General features: G+C 33.2%; 1 protein-coding gene and 3 pseudogenes across 4 annotated transcripts; all 4 read left to right on the forward strand.

Moving 5' to 3' along the window:
* The first annotated feature begins 393 nt into the window (after nt 1–393).
* On the forward strand, nt 394–2,140 carry LOC104790496 (AAA-ATPase At3g28510 pseudogene; annotated as a pseudogene). Its single transcript, XR_015560471.1, has one exon. The product of XR_015560471.1 is annotated as an AAA-ATPase At3g28510 pseudogene (transcript).
* A 1,356-nt stretch (nt 2,141–3,496) lies between these two features.
* LOC104790497 (AAA-ATPase At3g28570, mitochondrial pseudogene) lies at nt 3,497–5,219 on the forward strand (annotated as a pseudogene). Its single transcript, XR_015559602.1, has one exon. The product of XR_015559602.1 is annotated as an AAA-ATPase At3g28570, mitochondrial pseudogene (transcript).
* A 2,608-nt stretch (nt 5,220–7,827) lies between these two features.
* On the forward strand, nt 7,828–9,683 carry LOC104790498 (AAA-ATPase At3g28580). The gene has a single exon (XM_010516261.3). It carries the CDS (start codon nt 7,907–7,909, stop codon nt 9,566–9,568), a length of 1,662 nt encoding a protein of 553 aa, XP_010514563.2. The 5' UTR covers nt 7,828–7,906; the 3' UTR covers nt 9,569–9,683.
* Nucleotides 9,684–14,387: 4,704 nt separating this feature from the next.
* On the forward strand, nt 14,388–16,127 carry LOC104790500 (AAA-ATPase At3g28600 pseudogene; annotated as a pseudogene). The gene has a single exon (XR_015560463.1). The product of XR_015560463.1 is annotated as an AAA-ATPase At3g28600 pseudogene (transcript).
* The last annotated feature ends 4,673 nt before the right edge of the window (nt 16,128–20,800 follow it).

Below are 20,800 nucleotides of genomic sequence, written 5' to 3' on the forward strand. Positions count from 1 at the left end.
GATAAGTAGGTGACTAGGGAAGCTTGTGACTAGGGAGTACCCAACAAACCATAACTCTGTACATAAAATTAAATGATTCCTCAGTACCATAACTCTATATTCAACATCGAACGCTTTATTTACTTGCTCCAGAATTGTGGTCAGAACTCAGAATCATTTCGGTCCCCACACCTAGCTTCAAGCTCATAGTCTTCATGATTTAAGCAAATAAATCAAAATCTTTGAATACTTTTTAGTCAAATTCGTACTCAAGAACATGAAAATAATATATACATATGAACTCAAAATTTAATATATCTTTTTTTTTTTCATATAACAATTAAAATTTCGTGGCATTTTTTTTTTTTTGAGACACTCGATAAATAGAGAGTGAGTGGTTAAAGAGGTACAAACAGAACAAAAAAAAAAGATGTCTGAGACCGGATCGAGTTGGGGATTCACAGGCTCGAGTATGACGAGTCTTATGTTCTTATGGGCGATGTACAAACAAATCTTTCCTTACCATCTCCAAATCCACGTCGAGAGATACGTTAACAAGTTGATGGGATGGGTTTCGAGCTCTGTTCATATCAAGTTCAATGAGTATTCTGGAGAAGGTCTCGAGAAAAGTAAAGCTTACGACTCCATACGCAACTACTTGTCCACAAAATCAACAGCTCTCGCAAAGAGATTAAAGGCCAACGAATCTAAGAGCAGCAAGTCTTTGGTGTTGAGCTTGGACGATCACGAGACAGTTGAAGATGTGTTCGAAGGTGTGAAGGTGAAGTGGTCTTCAAGCGTGACAGAGAACGAGAACAAGTCTAGTATGAACCGTGATAAGGGTTCTGTGGAGAGAAGGTACATGACTTTGAGTTTCCATAGTCGTCACAGAGAGATGATCACAAAGACTTATCTTGATCATGTTTTAAGAGAAGGGGAAGAGATTGGGCTGAAGAAGAGAGAGAGGAAGCTTTACACTAACAACTCTATAAATGATTGGTGGTCTTGGAGATCAGGAAGTAACTGGAGCAACGTTTCTTTTGATCATCCTGCAACGTTCGAGACTTTGGCTATGGATCCTGAGAAGAAAGAAGAGATTAAGAAGGATTTAATCAAGTTTAGTAACGGTAAAGATTATTACAGGAAGGTTGGGAAGCCGTGGAAGAGAGGTTATCTCTTGTTTGGACCTCCCGGGACAGGGAAATCAACAATGATATCTGCAATGGCTAACTTCTTGGGGTATGATGTGTATGATCTTGAGTTAACGACAGTGACAAATAACTCAGAGTTGAAGAAGCTAATGTTGGAAACAAAAGGGAAGTCTATTGTTGTGATTGAAGATATTGATTGCTCTCTTGATCTTACGGGACAGAGAAGGAAGAAGAAGTTGGAAGATGAGGAAGAAGAGGATATAGAGGAGAAGATCAAGGAAGCAGCTGAGAAGAAGAAGCAGAGCAAGGTTACTTTGTCAGGGCTACTAAACGCCATTGATGGGTTATGGTCAGCTTGTAGTGGAGAGAAGATCATAGTGTTCACAACAAACTTTGTGGATAATCTTGATCCGGCATTGATACGTAGAGGAAGAATGGATAATCATATTGAAATGTCTTATTGTAGGTTTGAAGCGTTTAAGGTGTTGGCTAAGAACTACTTGGAGATTGAGTCACATGACTTGTATGGAGATGTCAAGAGATTGGTGGAGGAAGTGGACATGTCTCCCGCTGATGTTGCTGAGAACTTGATGCCAAAATCTGATGAAGATGATGCAGAGATTTGTCTTAAGCGTTTGGTTAAGTCTTTGAGAGGAAGTGAAGGAGAAAGCTAAGAACTTGGCTGAAGAAGACGAGAAGGAAGCTAGGAAGAAGATGAAGAAGAAAGCAGAGGAAGAAGAGAAGAAGACATTGAAACCATAATCAGGATGAAGCTGAACTAAAACGGTGGCTGATTGATTCATTCATTTGCTTGATGTTTTTAGTTTATTTGGTAATTGAGTATTTTAAGTTTAATCTTAGAACATGTTTTTAAATGTTTTTTTTCTTGGTAATGTCTCTAATTTTCCCTAACAGCAAATAGCTGCAATCTTAGAGGAAGTGTTGAACAATACTTCAAAATGTTTCTTCGGTTTCTGTATTGTTTCAATGTTCATATCTCTGGTTGAAGACTTTTTAGGTCCGACGAGTTACCTTATACTACTAGAGTAGTACTAGTAGTCTTGCGATATATTTGATATTTTGTTGTCGTGATATTGTAAAAGAATGATGATACCAATTAGTAGAACCAATGTTGCTTGGTCTTTGGTTAGATGAGCTTAAATAGAATCAACAAAAGATTCTCTGTGGCGAATCTGAAGATATGAAAAGATGTATAGCTTGTTCCCCAAGGAACCATCTCTCTCTTCAGTCCTATCATAAAGTACTGCATGGTCTGACAACAAAGTACTCTTTTGCTGTTGTATAATTTATCTCCACTCTCCAGCTTCTGTTAACCAATCACGAGTAGCTTAGACATTATCTACATTAAACAACAAATTTGTGAGATTTTAAAAGTTTTACTTATGAACAAATTTGTTGTGATTTTTAAAAGTTTTACTTGTGAACAAATTTGTTGTGATTTTTACTTGGTTATATAGGAATATTTCTGTGATGGATATATAATAACTTGATAAAAGAAAAAGAAAAATAAAGGTTATTTGAAAATCTTGGTATGACGTAGTGGTACATCTCAATTATTAAAGCAAATATTACAAAAATATTTTTGAATAATTTTTCAGTCAATTTCGTACCCAAAACAAGTTGAAAAAGACATGAAATTGAAGTGTACATAAAGAAAAAATTTAGAAAACTTGGTAAACAGGAAAATAGTAAATAATAAAATTTGGCTATGTAAAAAAATTTATATGAATCTACCTATTTCGGCGAAACGACAATGACATTTTGGAAGAAAAAGAAACAAGTTTATGAACAATACAAGGATACGAGTTAGGTGTGTATATCAATGGACTGAAGTGACTATGTTGGGTTACGCCCATGGATGGCATGCGGAAATTATGGCTCAAATGGCTTCTATTAGGCATAGGTTTACGTATTAAAGTAAATCTCCACCCATATCATAATGAAATATAACTTCCCATCCAAAAAACAAAAAAAAATAAAAGACAATATTTATCAACCAACAAACACATAAAGCACAATATAAAGGAGTAAAAAAATAAAAAATAATAGTAATAAATAAAAACATAACAAAATCTTATAAATTAGTAATAACACTCTCGCGCATAACGCGATCAACTTCTAGTAACTTATAGAAAAAAATCTAAAAAATTTTCATTGAATAAAAAAGAAAAATGTAAAGTAATTAAGCAAGTAAATCCTTTATAATATTTGATAAATCATCAATTATCCTAAAAATGCCAAAACAGTTTGACCAAAAAGAAACCTTTTTAGTAGGAAGATATTATATGTACTATTTTCTTATTAGGAATAGGCAAAGATACAAAATAAATAAAGAGCCACAAATTAGAAAGCGACTAGAAAAAAAACTCTTCCACCTTCTTCATTATGTTACATAAGGGAGAGAACGAGAGACACACAACACAATTAGAGATTATGAGCCAACCCAAAAAGAGAGAAGATCAAACCCTTCAAACTCACAAAACCAGGAAACCAATCATCGAAATCTTGATGGGATCGATCGTGAAGCCAATGTTTGGAAATAGCCTAACAACGATTGGATCAAACATAGCTGGTCTCTTCTTCATTTGGTCAACTCTCAAGCGATCCTTCCCTCGACAGATTCAGCAGCTTCTCTTGAATGCAATCCAACGAGTACCCATTCTCAAGAAACTCTCAGACAAGATCCTCGGCTTCTTATCCCCTTATGCTCACATTAGTTTCAGCGAAATCGAAGAGCGTAGATTCAACTTTGCATACGCAGCTGTCAAGACCTATCTTGGTGGAAAAGTTAACTCTGGAGTGAAGAATCTCAAAGGGAACCAGCTGAAGGAGAACACGTCTTTGGATTTGAAAAGGGACGATGTTACGATCGAAGAGGAGTATGAAGGTGTGACGATGTGTTGGGAGATTTTGAAGTGTGCTAAAGGGAAGAAGATATGTAAGCTTACGTTTCATAGGAGTAATTGGGATGTTGTCACTGGTTCTTACTTGAGCTACGTTATGGAAGAAGGGAGGTACATTGAGGCTAGGAAGAAGAAGGTGAAGGTGTATATGAATAATCCAAGTTTACATTGGAAGCATCATACGAAAGGTCTATGGACTAGTGTTGATTTCGAGCATCCAGCAACTTTTGATACATTGGCGATGGATACAGAGAAGAAGGATGAGATTTTGAGTGATCTTTTGGCTTTTAGAGATGGCAAAGAGTATTACGATAGGATCGGGAAAGCTTGGAAGAGGGGATACTTGTTGTTTGGGCCTCCAGGGACAGGTAAGTCTACGATGATTGCGGCTATGGCCAATCTGATGAAGTATAATATCTTTGATCTTGAGTTGAATTCGATAGAGAACAACTGGGAGTTGAAGAAGCTGTTGATATCAACGACTAGTAAGTCCATCATTGTGATTGAGGATATAGACTGTTCCTTGGATCTCACTGGAGAAAGGAACAGTAAAGACGTGAAAGGCGATAAAGAAGGGAAGAAGAAGAAAGCACTTACACTCTCAGGCTTATTGAACTTCATAGATGGGATTTGGTCAGCTTGTGGGCAAGAGAGGATCATTGTGTTTACAACGAATCACTTGGAGAAACTTGACAGAGCTTTGATTAGAAGAGGTCGTATGGATATGCATATTGAGCTATCTTATTGCACATTCGGTGCTTTCAAGATTCTTGCCAAGAACTATCTGAATCTTGATTCACATCCCTTGTTTGGAAAGATCGAGTCTTTGCTTAAAGAAACGAAGATAACACCGGCTGATGTTGCGGAGAATCTGATGGTGCAAGATCTTCAAACTGAAGTTGATGGCTCACTCAATGGTTTGATCAGAACTTTGGAGATAATCAATTGGAGCCAAAAGTTGAAGGCCGATGGACAACACAGCAAGGAGATTAGTCAAATTTAGAACCAATGATCTTCTCCTAGTTTGATAATGTAACTTCATTAGCTGCTTTGAGTTCAAATCTAGCTTGTAAGATCAAACTTGTTGAATTAAATAGGTACATTAATATTAATGTATTAATGTAAAAGTTTACATCTTATACTTTTTTTATGGCAACCATTACCATACCAACCTGTGTTACATTGTGTTGGTGCTCTAATTAATGGTCTTAAACCTTGCAGCTAGCATTTGAAAAAAAAATATGAAAAAGTTATAAACTCTGAGTTGAGAACGGTTCTTTACGGTTTATATGGTTGATAAACTCACTATATCTCATACTTGATTCAAACACTCGCTTGGAAAGACTTTAAAAAGAGACTTGAAACAGAACAAAGAACACACACAAAAAAAAAAAAGAATAATTGCTGAGAGAGAATCACGCTAGAACCAGATCTCAAAACGACTCAGTTTTACCCTAGGTATGTTACGTCATTGTGAAAAAATGTTAAGTGAGATGGGTTTGGGCCTGCGTCTCATATGTTAACAACTCAAATTGAAGACAACGCGACAATTAGGGGTGTCAATTGGGCTGGCCCGGTCCGGTCCGGCCTGAAACCCGTAAAGCCTGTATATGTTTGAGCCCGGTCCGGCCCGGCCCAAAATATTTCCGAGCCTATATTTCAAAGTCCGAGCCCGGCCCTAACAGGGCTACAGGGCTTTTCGGGCTTTTCCAGGCTTATGTTAGAGATCAAAAATTCAAACTTAGAAGTCTTAAAAAGCAGTGTTTAAAGGTGCACTATAAAACAAATCAATCAAAAATTTAATAATTCATCTATATTTACTACAATCAACTTAATTTACAAGAAAAAATTTAAAACTAAATAAAATTTTAATACTTTAACCAAATAAAACAATATATAACTCATATAAAATATCATAGATAAAAAATTTAAAAGTATTAAATAAAGTTATTAAGTAAATATGAAAACTATGATTAGAGTTTAAAACTTTATTTACAATAAATTATTAATCAAATATTGCAATCAAACAAAAATGTTAACACAAAAGTACAAATATATTTGTTAAAGGGTTTTTCGGACTGGCCCGAGTCCGGTCAGGCTAAGCCCAAAAAACCCTATAGCCCAAACAGACTGAGTCTAGAAGGCCCGATTTTTTTTGGACATATATATTTAAGCTTGAGCCTAGTGCTTTTCAGAGCCGGGCTGGCCCTAATTTACATGCCTAGCCACAATACGATTCCTCTAAAATCAAGAAGCTTCATAAGAAACTAAGTATAAGAACTCGTTTTTTAAGTATTCAAAGACAATCAAAGCCACGAGCAATTCACAACAGGGAGATTGACAATGACATCATTTAAGTATTTTATATAGTTTTGATGCTACTGTAATAGCTATTTTGAATTAAATAGGTACCTTCGTGTTAATATAAACGTTCACATCTTATCTTTGTGTGTTAAACTGATTATCTTTACAATTTTGATTTGTCAGTTTACTTTTCCATCTAATTAGAATGCTAATTAGCTAGTAATAGTTTTCGTAAAACTAAATAAAAATTGCAAGGTATATGTACTATATGGTACAATTGAAGTGAATTTTCAATTTTATTTTTTAACATCCTCTACAATAGTTTGTGCAAGAAAAGTAGAATGTTAAATAAATACTGCAAGGTTATCAGTCTGGTTATTTCACTTATGCATCTAATTATGATGTTAACTTTTGGTTATTGATCATTGTTTGCAAAATATAGACATAGTACTTGGTTGACACATAATATACTTGACATGTGTCATGATCCTATTAATTGTTAATTTTGAAAATCAAACTTTATATAATAAGATACATATTATCTTTGAGATTAGTAGAAGAACATATCACCCTAATCTAATTCCCATGAAGAACAAACTCAATATCACGCAACCATTTACCAAAAATCATAATAGGTTTAGCTCGGGCCGAACCCAGCCCAAGATCATGCCTTCAAGTTTTGTTTTAGACAGTTTCCATGTTGAACTATGAAATTAGAGAGGAAACGTCCAATCAGAGACGTTCTCTTTTTCGAGTCAGTGGACCTAAACTAACTCATCAATTGTCTCAATCTGTGACCGGATAAATTGGACCTTGAACTTATAATCATAATAGTCGTACTACGTTAGAAAAACAAACGTCTTCAAGGAAACTCAAAATTCATAAACATTCTGACACAACCCACGAGAACTTAACAAATTTTGTTCTTATAAGATACATAACTCTGTCATTTTAATTGACGACCAAGAAGAATCTTAAGTTTCTAATGGATATCTTTAAAAAAATTCAAAAGAAGAAAACTCTTTAAAACTTAGATTGATGCCTTGCTAACTTCCAAACGCTTAAGATTCATTATGAATTTATTTCTGCGTTATTGATGTATTGACTGCTCAATTTGATTTCGAGTCGACGAAATTTTAGATTGATGCCTTACTAACTTCCAAACGCTTAAGAAATTTTAGATAATATCCAATCCTATTCTTGTTCTTTATGAAAGTTATCAAAATGCTTTTCAACCACTACAAAAGTTAATATATGTAATAAACACAATGCAATACACGTAAGATTCATTTAGCAAAGTAGTGGGGTTGTCTATTTGTAAATATTAAATATTATAAAGAACTGATAGTAGAAAAAGCACATTTGAGTTTTTAAACCAAGCAATTTCCTTGTCTTTTCGATTTTTGTTTTGTTTTGTAATGCACTTTTTCCATATAAGTTTCGTCATTAGGTAGCTTCCTGTCACATGTGCATGCGCAGACGTACGACATAACAATTAATAATTGAATTGTTGATAGAGACTTCTCAAGTATATTTATTAACAGTTTAATGTACACGAACCACCATCCTCTTTACACCATCTTTTTTTTTTTTTTTGTCGGCCATCCTCTTTACACCATCTTCTTCACCAATAACTCAAATCTAAAGCTTCACAAGAAAAAGAAAAAAAAAATGACAACGATGGGTCAGTTATGGACCAACACAGGCTCTGGTCTAGCAACTCTCATGTTTGTATACACAATCTTCAAACAATTCTTCCCTCAGTTTGGAGACAACTTGGAACCGTTGTTTCATAGAATCTTCAGTCTCTTCTACCCTTACATCCAAATAACATTCCATGAGTACAGCGGAGAGCATTTCAAGAGAAGCGAGGCTTACTTGGGGATCCAGAGCTACCTCAGCAAAGACTCATCTGCTCGAGCCAAGAAGCTTAAAGCCAACACAACTAAAGGAAGCAAATCTCTTGTTCTGAGCATGGATGATAAGGAAGAGATCACTGACGATTTCGAGGGCGTTAGGGTTTGGTGGCAGTCGAAGAAAGAAGGAGCTAGTAGACAATCGTTCTCATTTTACCCTGAAGCTGATGAGAAGAGGTTTTACATGTTGAGGTTCCATAGACGTGACAGAGAAGTAATCATAAAGAAGTATCTTGACCATGTTATGAGAGAAGGGAAGACGATAGAGCTTAAGAACAGAGAGAGGAAGCTTTATTCGAATACTCCAGGACAGAGCCACGGTAACAACACTAAGTGGAGTCATGTAACGTTTGAGCATCCAGCTACGTTTGATACTCTAGCTATGGAGGAGACGAAGAAGGAAGAGATCAAGAGCGACTTGGTGAAGTTTAGTAAGAGTAAAGATTATTACAAGAAGATTGGCAAAGCGTGGAAGAGAGGGTATCTTTTGTTTGGACCACCCGGGACTGGGAAATCGACCATGATCGCTGCAATGGCTAATTTCTTGGAGTATGATGTTTACGATCTTGAATTGACAACGGTGAAGGATAACACACATCTGAGGAGGTTGTTGATTGAGACGTCGGCGAAATCGATTATTGTGATTGAAGATATTGATTGTTCTCTTAGCCTCACGGGACAGAGGAAGAAGAAGGAGGAGGAAGAGGAAGATGGAGATGATAAGAACATGATTGAGAAGAAGATGATGAAAAACGAAGGTGAGAATAAAGAGAGCAAAGTTACTTTATCAGGGCTACTTAATTTCATTGATGGGTTATGGTCAGCTTGTGGTGGTGAGAGGATCATTGTGTTCACTACAAACTTTGTGGACAAGCTAGATCCGGCTTTGATTAGGAAAGGAAGAATGGATAAACATATAGAGATGTCGTATTGCTGTTTCGAAGCGTTCAAGGTGTTGGCCAAGAACTATTTGGATGTTGAGGAGAGTGAGCTGTTTGAAGAGATAAAGATGTTGCTTGAGGTTGAAGAAATCAAGATGACACCAGCGGATGTTGGGGAGAGCCTGTTGCCGAAATCAGAAAAGGAAGGAGCTGAGACTTGTTTGAAGCGATTGATTGAAGCGTTGAAGGAAGAGGAGGAGGAAGCAAAGAGGAAGGTCGAGGAAGAGGCGAAACAGAAGAAGGAAGAAGAGGAAGAGAAGCAGAGGAAAAAGGAAAAGAAAGCAGAGATTGAGGCAGAGAAAGAGAAGAAGAAAAAGATTGAAGAAAATGGTGAAGAAGAGTGTGGAGTTTGAAGGGAAAATGTTGGATTATATATTATCTAGTTGAAAAGAATTGTAGTCTCGCCCATCTTATGAATGTTTTGTGTTTTATTTAGCTAATCAGAAGATTCAGAACATTGCTCAGCCATGTAACAAGAAGAAAACTTACGTATGGCCCAAGAAATAGAGCTGAGATGTATAAATAAAAACTAACACCAAGAATCATCGTTTGTAAACGGATAATATTAATAGGGAAACAGAGTCTCATCTCTACGAGAGTTTGCCACCAAAGATTTCACTGTAAACGGATAATATTAATAGGGAAACAGAGTCTCATCGTTTGGAAACGGATAATATTAAAGCCTAGAAACATTTTAATGTTATGATTAGACCTGCTTAATCAGTCATTTGATAGTCAATCCTTACCGGATTTATTTGCAAAAAGAACATAGAAAAAAAAAGACATATAATTATACATAACTTTTTTCAAAAAAAAAGTTATAGACAAATATTTACTGATTTATTTGCAAAAGGTTATATAGTATATATATATATATATATATATATTTTTTTTTTTCCACAACAAAAGGTTTTTTTTTTTTTTGTGCAAACCACAACAAAACGTTATAGTATATATTGTTGGTCATTATCAGTAATTGGATAGATTATAGAACTTTGCTGATATATGTTTAAAACATTTTTACAGATCCTCATCGGCGGAGAAAATTTTCTACTAAGTATAAGATTTTAAATAAACACCATTTTCAATAACTATAAATTTTTAAAATTAGAAAAATATCTTAAGGCCGGGATATTGACTGTTTAATTAAAAAAATTAAAAGATGTGCTCTTTGTGAATGAGAGCAAAGTTGTGTGAGTTATTTATATTAAATGTCCTCCGATTGTGGCAGTGTGAGATACCACTTCCATAAATCGAAAGTCTCATCTTTGTTCTTAAATGCTACATGCTACATGTTTTTGACTTCGTATTGGTCTTCTTAATGGATCTCACTTGATTTAGATATATGCTCATGCATTGTTGTCATAATTTCCAACTTATTGTAAGAAAAGGGTCAACTATTATGCGGCTCCAAGCAAGCGTAATAATAGAACCGTATCGAATGTATTTTAATATAAAATCTGAAGATTGTGTGATGGCAGGAGGAAAGTGTTGGCAATTTCAATAGAGGACCGAAGTATGATCTTGTCTATGCATGGAACAAGTTTTTAACTTGGGGTGGTGAAAATGTGTTTTACGCCAAGTTGTTGGACGCCAATCAAAATCCACTATAAATGGTCGCAAGTTTTCAAAGATCTATTAAATTCCTCACACCTAGAACAGTCATCTTTGGCTTAGGTTTCAACTTCACACAACAAATAACTTGACTTACATTTTAGGCTGAACATTTTCGGATAGTCTGTGGTTTAACGTTTTATCTTTGTGCAGCCAACTTCTTATACAAGCAAATCATTCTTTGTTGTAGCTTCACAAAAAAATTCCTTGATCATAGATTAACTAGGCTCCCAAAAAAGATGAGTAACATTATTATTCGAACAATATTTCAAACTATATACACAAGATGAAGAATGGAGCATTGAACCAATCGACTTAATGTTAATTGGTTTTTATGGAAATCAATAACGAATAATGGTTTAGTTTACGTAAAAATTGTTCACATAAAACTTGCAAGCACATCAAAACATACTAAATTTGTCAACTATGTCCCTGATCATCAACTACGAAAGTTCCAGAGAAAGACGAGTAACATGCATGATTGCTTGGCCGGTCTGCCATATGGATGTCAACTCCAGTAATCCTATGAGAGGTTCATTGGTAACCGTAATCGAAGAGGTTCATCCAACAATAGAGACTTATTAGAGAATGTATGTAGTTGGTTTACCTTGGTTTAATCTCTTGTAAAGTTTGGTTAGCATAATGGTTTAGTTTCACTTGTATTTTAATCTTAATTTGTATCTCACTTCACACTTGAATGAAGAAATTATCTTTTCCCAGATTCTGTTCATCGTTCTCAATCTTGTTCATGGGAAAGTTGATAGTACTTTAAGCGATTTTGTGTAAAGTAGTTGTCATTCAAGTTATAATATAAATTAGGCGAATACGATAAAATTTATGTAACGTACGTTCATTTGTTAGCTTGAATTAGAACTTTGATCCTCGTCAGCTTCTAGTTCGGATCATTTGTTTGTTAAAATACAATAAGGAAATCTTTTAATTAAAAGATATGAAATAATGGATGACTTTAACAAAAAAAAATGAAATAATGGATGATATAAAGCTATTTTACTTGTCGATATCATGAGCCCACATATTATACTTTCTGAACTTTTCAGGGCCCTTGGCAACAAATAATTGCTATAAAAATTCGACTAGCGACCGCGACAAAAAATTAGATTATTTTAATGGTAGAAAAACGACTTCAGCGACCAACATGACGGTAGAACTTAGTAGAAAACGGTCTAGACGATGTTGATTATATTTTAGAACCACCTATGACCTACGGAGATAAAAATACAATGAATTTAGACAGAAATGAAAATTGAATGATTCAAAAGGGCGTGCAACAACGCGTAAACAGTTTAACTAATTAAAATGGGGAATTTTGATTTAAAAGGATGTTTCTTTTTTAATTTGTCCATCTATGCTTTCTACAGTAAATTGTTCATTATAACCCTTTTAAAAAATGAAATCAACTTTTAAGCAATTTCAAAATATAAAATGAATGAAAACAAATTAACAAGTAAGGAAGAGGAAGATTTAAGGTTGACAAAAAATGTTTTTGATGAAAACATGATGATTTTCACATTGAAAAAATTGTTCTGCAACATTTAGAATACATCATTTGTATATATTGTAAAGATATTAGATTATGAATTCTATTTACTGTACATGTTCTGAAAATTGTAGATTACGAATTCTATGTATTGTATTTGTTTTGAAATTTTTAGAATAGATATATCTTCTAAAAATTTTAAAAGTTAGATTTTGTCGGTGTTCTACGAAAATTAGAATATGTATTCTACACATTACTGTATAGTCTACAAATTTAAGAATTTGTTTTCTACATTTTACACTATGTTCTACTGAAGTTAGAAGACAAATTCTACAAATTTTTTTTCTACAATCTACACTATGTTCTTTTTATATTTTTCCCCCAAAAAAAAATTAATAAAACAAAATAAATTCGTATGAACTCAATTATGAGAGATATGATGGTAAAGAGTGTTTATGTTAACATTCATTGTGAGAAGCAAAAATAACCAAACTATATAAATAAAAATTCAAAGATCTATGTTGCTTATCAAAACCATACAATAACCCTACTACATAAATTTAATCAATGAAATAGAGAATCTAAAAGCCAGAAGAGAAGAACTAAACGTAGGTGAATCACAATAGCTTTATCTTCGGCGAAAAAAAAAATCTGGTTTGGTAATTTTTTTCTGTATGGTGTAGGAGAAAGGTTTTTAGAATTATTGTTATTTTTCTTTTATGAGATTTTAGGAAAAAATAATCTTAAGGAAAGACTCTTTATGACTTACATGTTTTGGAATATGTTTTAAAAATTAGATTTTATTTCTATAAGTTGTCAAGTAAGGATAAAATAGAATTTTAATTATTATAAAACTTAATACACCAAATTTTTCCAAAAAGTCATAGATGGACAAATTTTAAAATAAACGTCCTTTTAAATCAAAATTCCCATAAAAATGTGCGTAAGCTATTGCATTTATTTTGGATTTTATTACCTCTATCCGTGGTTTTGTCGGAAATCGTACACACGATATCCATATCTTATCACATTCACATAGTTGTTGTAATGATTCATTTGAGCACCTACGAAAGTGGTGTGAAATTGGCTTTTAAAAACACGCAGGACGAAGCGTTCACATTACACGGTTCTTTATTTTGACAAACACATCTTTATCTTCTTCCATAAGTTGTGGGAACATGTGGCCAAACCTGATATGTGTATTATATACACCTTTAAACAAATATGATTTGTTTTAGTCGACAAAAAAAGAAAAAATCATATAGGAAAATGACAATTAGGTGCTCGGAAACTTCGAAAAAGGTAAAAGTTATGTAGATTCGTAAATGATGATCATATAAAGACTAATAATTTTGGTTTTAATCCAACAAAAGATTAATAAAAAACTGATATTTTGGTCTAAAACTTGAGAAACGTGGTATGTGAGAGTGTGAATATATCCCTATTTATTTTATGAAATTTTAAATTTATTTGTATTTAATTATTCAAGTTATTTCATAATCTACAATTCTAAATTATAAATTTAATTAAAAAATCTTATAATTTTAATTTTTTGGAAATATATTTCCTGCCATGAGGATATTTGAAAATTAAAATAGACCGACCAAGTTGACTCTGTTGGACTTATGGATTGATAAGTCGTCGCTTGTATCATGCATTTTTATATAACTTTAATCATCGTCCACGAGTCACTACTACGTACTAAATAATATCTAGCTCTTAGAAGACCGTGTTTGGAAGGGTCGTTAGGCAAAAATTTCTACGTGTTCAATAGTATTACAAAGAGACGAAATAATATGAAAATCAGTCCGAGTTATGGCGACTCTTTATTAATTGAACCAAATAAAGCTAACTATAGTTTATATTATAACCTAATAAATGAAACAAATCAATACACCAACATGAAAATCTTCTAAAAAAGCATATCTATAGAGTCAAATTGTGGCTCCTCATAATTATCGCAACCAGATAAAGCTTACTAAAATGTTAACTTAAATAATAATATTTGGTATTGAAAAGGAAAAACAATAATACTTGTGGCCCAAGGACTTCCAAAGTCGAAACATATACACATAAAGCAAAAAAAAAGTACATGTTTTCTTGGAATATACACACGTTACTTTTACTTGTTTGTTTGGAATATACACATTACCTTTACAAGTAATACACCCACTATATATATTTATAGCCAAACACAACCAACTCCTAAAAAAAAACAAAAACAGATTTTGATCTAAACAATGATGATGATGGGAAATACATTTGGTTCAAGCTTGGCGAGTTTATTCTTCTTGTTGGCAACTGTTCAACAAATCTTCCCTAACCACCTCAATATCGCTATCAAAGAGTTTCTTATTTCCACAATCCAACAACTCTCATTTTTCCAGAAAATTTCCGACAGATTCATCAACTTCTTCTCTCCGTATGTCGAAATCAATTTCTCTCAGTACGAAGACTATCAATTCAATCACGCTTTCTCAGCTATCGAGACTTACCTTGGGGCAAAAGCAACTGATAAAGCAAAGCATCTAAGAGCAAGCCAGGTTAGAGAGAGTAAAGGCTTGGTTTTGAAACGAGACGAAACTAAAGTCCGAGATGAGTATGAAGGAGTTAATGTCTGGTGGGAGATTGAAACCGACTCAAATGGATATAGAACGTTCAAGCTCACTTTCCATAGACGGTCACGAGATATTGTAACCGATTCTTACATACAGTATGTTGTTGAAGAAGGCAAATCGATTGAAGCCAAGAACAAGAAGATGAAGTTGTTCACAAATAATCCGAGTTCTCAGTGGGAATCAAGCAAGGCTAGTCTTTGGAGATATATTGACTTCGAGCATCCTGCGAACTTTGAGACGTTAGCTATGGATCCAAAGAAGAAAGAGGAGATCTTGAGTGATCTTGTTGCGTTTAGCATTGGAAAAGAGTATTACAAGAAGATTGGGAAAGCTTGGAAGAGGGGTTACTTGCTATATGGGCCACCGGGGACCGGTAAATCGACAATGATTGCTGCAATGGCGAATCTTTTGAACTATAGTATCTACGATCTTGAACTCACAGCTATACAGAACAACTCGGAGTTGAGAAAACTACTCACTGCTACTTCTAGTAAGTCGATTATTGTGATTGAAGACATTGATTGTTCTTTGGATCTCACGGGTAAAAGAAAGAAGAACGAGAGCTACTCGACTAGCTTGAGAAAAGATAGAGGAAAAAGCAATGCAGAAGACGAGAGTTTCGTGACGCTTTCGGGGCTTTTAAATTTCATTGATGGGGTCTGGTCTGCTTGTGGACAAGAGAGGATTATTGTCTTCACGACGAATCACTTGGAGAAACTTGACCCGGCTTTAATCAGGAGAGGGAGAATGGATATGCATATTGAGTTGTCTTACTGTACATTCGAGGCGTTCAAGATTCTAGCCAAGAACTATCTGGATCTTGATTCTCATCCTCTGTTCAAAAAGATCGAGTCTTTGATGAAGGAAACAAAGATCGCACCAGCCGATGTTGCTGAGAACTTGATGAAGAAGAATCGTGAAATAGATGCTGATGGATCTCTTAAAGACCTGATTCAAGCTCTAGAGAAGAGGAAGAAGGTTCAGAGAGATCAAGTAGATGAACACAAGGACAAAAAGCGTAACAATATACGTAATGCATTTCGCATGTTATTTTAAGCGCCTGATACATGATTAACGTTTTATATAGAAATCTAACCATTGTGGTGTTCTTGAAATTCGATAATGTTTTACTGTGAATTTGACTACTATTAGTTGAAATGAAATCCGATACAAATACAAGTACGTACCTGATTCCTAATTATATACCCTTAACAATCTCTAAATACATTACTAACACCACACAGAAAAAAAACAAAATAAACCTCTTTTTCCTCAAATCCAAAATCAAAGAAACTAAAAAATGGTTCCAAAGTACCTGAAACATTTCTCATAAATCATCTTCAATTTAATCCTTAAAAGTAAATTCACATCCTTCAATTCAATCCTTAAAGGTAAATTCACATCCTTCCCCACAAACATGATGGATCTCCCTCTCCTCTTCTTATGCCCCAAAGCCGGTGCCCGCATTCACGAGTATCCTGCGCAAATATTTAAAAAATGTGCCTTTTCTTTATGTTAGTGTTTTAAAGTTTTAGGTTTCTATAGAAGGCCACAATTTTAAAGGCTTTTTACATCCAACAAAAATAGAAGGCCTTTTACATATAAGTAAAAAAGCTCTTATACATATCCTATCCACGAAAAAGCCTTTTACCTATATATTGTTTAAAAAATTTCTATGTAAAAAGACTTTCAAAATTAGAGGCCTGAATCGTTGATTTCAGTGGCTTCTCCTGTTGGCCAGACCTGCCCAAAGCACAAAAAATAATCTCTTTTTATAGAAGGACTATAAGTTTTTTCCAAACCGCACTAAACCGAAGAGACGAACCAAACCTCAAACCGAACAAAGCACCACCATTTGGTTAAGGGCGTTATAGACAGGGTGATGCGAAACATAATCTCTTCTCTTCGCTACAACACGCCACATAAGTTGGAGGGGCTACTTTGTCGCTCGTTTGAAGTACAAGAATCCATGGTTCTATTTGAACAAATTTGTAACTTTCTTGTCTACATATACATTGCGAGGTTAGTACTTTATGTGTTATTTGTTGTAGAATTTAGAGTTTTTCATTTTAAATTAAAGATCTAAATTTCGCTTTGTTTTTTGTCTAAAAATGTTTTTGGTCCCAAATTTGAAAGTTTATGTTTTTTTTTAACATTTTTTCCAAAGTGAATATGAACATCACTTAAATTGAAACAAATTAAAATCTCTAAAACATCATTTAAATTGATAAAAATAGAGTATTTGATTTGAATGAAATCATTGTATATATTGTTTATAGATATTTTTGTAACAATTAGATACTCCAACAAGTTTGAGAAATGATAGTGATGATATTTTTTTTTTCAAAACAACCACAACCTTTAGAAGAAAATTAAAATGTTAGACGTTGATTATATAATATTAGAATGTTTATTGAACTCCTGACATTCGCCTTCTATGTATGGCTTTATATAGACAAAATGGCAAAAATCAACTCCAACTATTTGTAAAACGTGTTTTTATATCTGAATAGCACTTTGTATAAATCAATCTAAACCATCCAAAATTTCAAATTTTATACCTGAACTACATCAACACGACGTCATATTGGTTGCAATAGAATTCCCAAACCACTCGGCCATATTATTTTATAATTCTCTAGCGCACAACACCTTAATATATCTTATTTTATTTTGTCTCTTCTTCTTTTCTTTCCCTTTTTTGTTTCCCATGGGGATGGAGACGAGTCGGAAAAAAGCTCTAGAATCCAAAAATCAAATTAGAAAAGAAAATAAAGTTGACCATATCGATTATATTTGTGTTCTGCCATTAAAGGTATATGTATCAATTTGAATCATAAATTGGCAAATCATAATCCAAATTAGAAAAGTCTTCATATACCTCTCCTAAAGATCTTTTTTTTTTTGAACGAAAATACCTCTTCTATTGATCAAAGACTGTTTTACCTGTAACGCCCGCGAACCAAAACTATGCGTTTTGGGGGTGGGTGTCGATCGACACTCATGTGGTGTCGGTCGACACCACTTATTTTTTGGTTCAATCAGATTGTTTTAAATTGTCGATTTTGGTCGGTTTGGTTTAGGGAAAACCATCTAACCAAGATATTTAAGTGTGGAAACGACCTAGATCGTGTTTTATTTTGTCTCAAGCCGTTTTTGAGGAAAAATACAGAGAGAAAAGGAGAAAAAACTGTTCTTGGGGTTTTAGAGAGAGTTTGTGAGATTTGAAGGTGTTTTTGGAGAGATCTTGCTGTGAGAGTGAAGATCCAAGGCTAGGAACGTGGTGGGAAGGTTTTTGTGGTGGTAGCTTCGTCTTTTGGGCTTAGATCTCTTTGTTGGCTAACGTAAAGGCAAAGTGTGATCGTGGAATCAAGGCAATGAAGAGGAAGATATTCTATGGACTCGACTGGATGTTGTCTAGCATTGCTAGGTTGCTAAAGTTGGGTTTTAGAACTTGTTAGGTTGCCGGTTCCTTGGTTTCCTGTTGTTTGACATTGAAATGGTTAGGATTGGTTATTGGTTATTCTGTTATGGATTAATATTGGATTATTGGTTTTGTTGGTTATTTAATTGGTATTGTTATTCCACTGTTGGTTGTGATTGTGGTTAGGTGGCTAGTGGATATGAGACCACTATTCATAGTTATTTATTATTATTATTATATTATTAAAAAAAAACGGGTCATGTCGTTTCATTACCAGATAAAGCAAACAATATATATATACTAGAAGTCATCCCGTGCTACGCACGAATTTAGCTTACATTGTTGTTCAATTTTATTAATTTGGAGATTATTAGTTTTTATTTGTTTACTCAGTAATGGTTATTTTTGTGATTTTAAAAATATACTGATCAGATTAATTTTTTTGGGTTCATTTGTTTGATGCTATGTGAGTTTTCATTTTATATAGTATTAGAGTATTTCAACACATGGAGATACTTTTGATTACATAGTAGAGTGTTTATGGTTTTTTTCCCTCTAGCTTTTTCATACATATTAGAGCATGTGTATTGGTGAGAAACTCATTTCTCATGATATAATATTATTTTTTTATTGTCGAGAAATTTTGGAACATCTTTCTAATATGAAAATTTGTTAGAATTATCATTTTTGAGATACCTTTTTCAAAAATAACATTTTCGAATATTTTCATTTTTGCCCTCTTTTACACAAATTACAGTATGTTAAATTAATTTGAAGAATTTTTTTTAAGTTCTGGGTTCTCTATTTTACATTTAAGATATATTTTTTATGGGTAGGGTTTGGTATTTGGAGTTTAAAATTTAGAATTTAGTCATTTTATAAATAGAAAAGAAGTATTTTTGAAAATGAACAACATCAAAAGGTATTATTGAAAAGTGACATAGAAAAAGGGGTATTTTTGAAAATGCGGTATTTGATACTAAGATTCCTAAAATATATGATACCTATATACAATCAGCATATACTACTCACTATAAAAGTCAAATTAATCAGATATAGTATAGAAATTTGCAACTCATATCGTACCATGAGATAAAAAGACATTACAAGCTTAACAACGTAGTTTTTTAAGCATATGATAGTAACATACAATATTCCTTTTTATAATAGTTTAAGATAAGTTTTTTTTTCTCTAAAAAGATGAAGAATAATAAGAAACTAAATTTACAATGGAAAGACTCATATGCATCGTCCAATAAGAAGAAGTTGCTTTACCACATGAATGCCCAAAAGGGGAAAAAATAGAGATTCTAAAATATAAGAAAGGAACAAAACCTAACATGTTCAACTTATTAAATCGTGATAGTTCACTTTTTTCATGATGTAGTAATTTTAACACAACCAACAAACACGACAACCTGAAGTAAAAATTAAAAATGGTTCAAGGCCCGACCCAAAGATCAAGCAAGTGAAGCCAAGGATTATAGCATCAATTTTTCTGGGGCATATTTTAGACCAAAAATTTTAGATCTTTTATGTCAGGAAAAAAATTATAAGTTCAGTTATTATTAGATTTTTTTATAAGTTTGAAAAAATTTAGAGGTTTTATATAAGAAAACAGTATATTAATCATGTAGATATATCCAATTTACGGATGAAATTTTATTAGGTTTATTTAAAAACCTATTTCATCTTTTGAATTGTTGGTGAATGAGCATTAGATTAATGTTAATTAAATTTGTTGTTATTGATATTTAAAGTAAACTTCAATTTCGGAAAACAAATATGTAAGTCTAATAAAAAAGTTCAGATATATCCAATTTACGGATGAAATTTTATTAGGTTTATGTAAAAACCTATTTCATCTTTTGAATTGTTGGTGAGTGAGCATTAGATTAATGTTAATTAAACTTGTTGTTACTGATATTTAAAGTAAACTTCAATTTCGGAAAACAAATATGTAAGTCTAATAAAAAAATTCCATATTCGAGAAGTTCTAAAACAATAATGAGTTATTAGGCAATATGATATTTATTTTCGTATAAATGTTTAAATGAACATAAAAACAAAGAAAAAACAAAAAAAAAATGTGAGCAAACAAAGCAAACTACAATATGGAAATAATTTTTTATATTACTATTTTTATAATTTTATTTACAAAGGGTTTTAACAAAACATTGCGTATGACATTCAAAATTGGCGGACCGGTCCATGGAGAGTAGGAAAGACATACATAAACACTTTAATGAATAAATAAATTTATCAAACATTTTTACATAATTTTTTTCTTCGTCGTATTAATGCGAACAACAAACATGATAACATGGGAAAAAAGAAATGTTGAAATTTTTTTTTTTTATGGGCCAATAGTTACTTAAGTCCAAAGTACAAATGAATTTAGTTAATTAAGTCCAAATAACAAAATAAGACA

The sequence above is a fragment of the Camelina sativa genome, chromosome 6, assembly GCF_030686135.1.
Source record: "Camelina sativa cultivar CO46 ecotype springtype chromosome 6, ASM3068613v1".
In the NCBI taxonomy this organism is placed as follows: domain Eukaryota; kingdom Viridiplantae; phylum Streptophyta; class Magnoliopsida; order Brassicales; family Brassicaceae; genus Camelina; species Camelina sativa.

Coding starts and splice junctions, on each gene's coding strand:
- LOC104790498 (XM_010516261.3), top strand. CDS start 7,907: ATGTACACGAACCACCATCCTCTTTACACCATCTTTTTTTTTTTTTTT.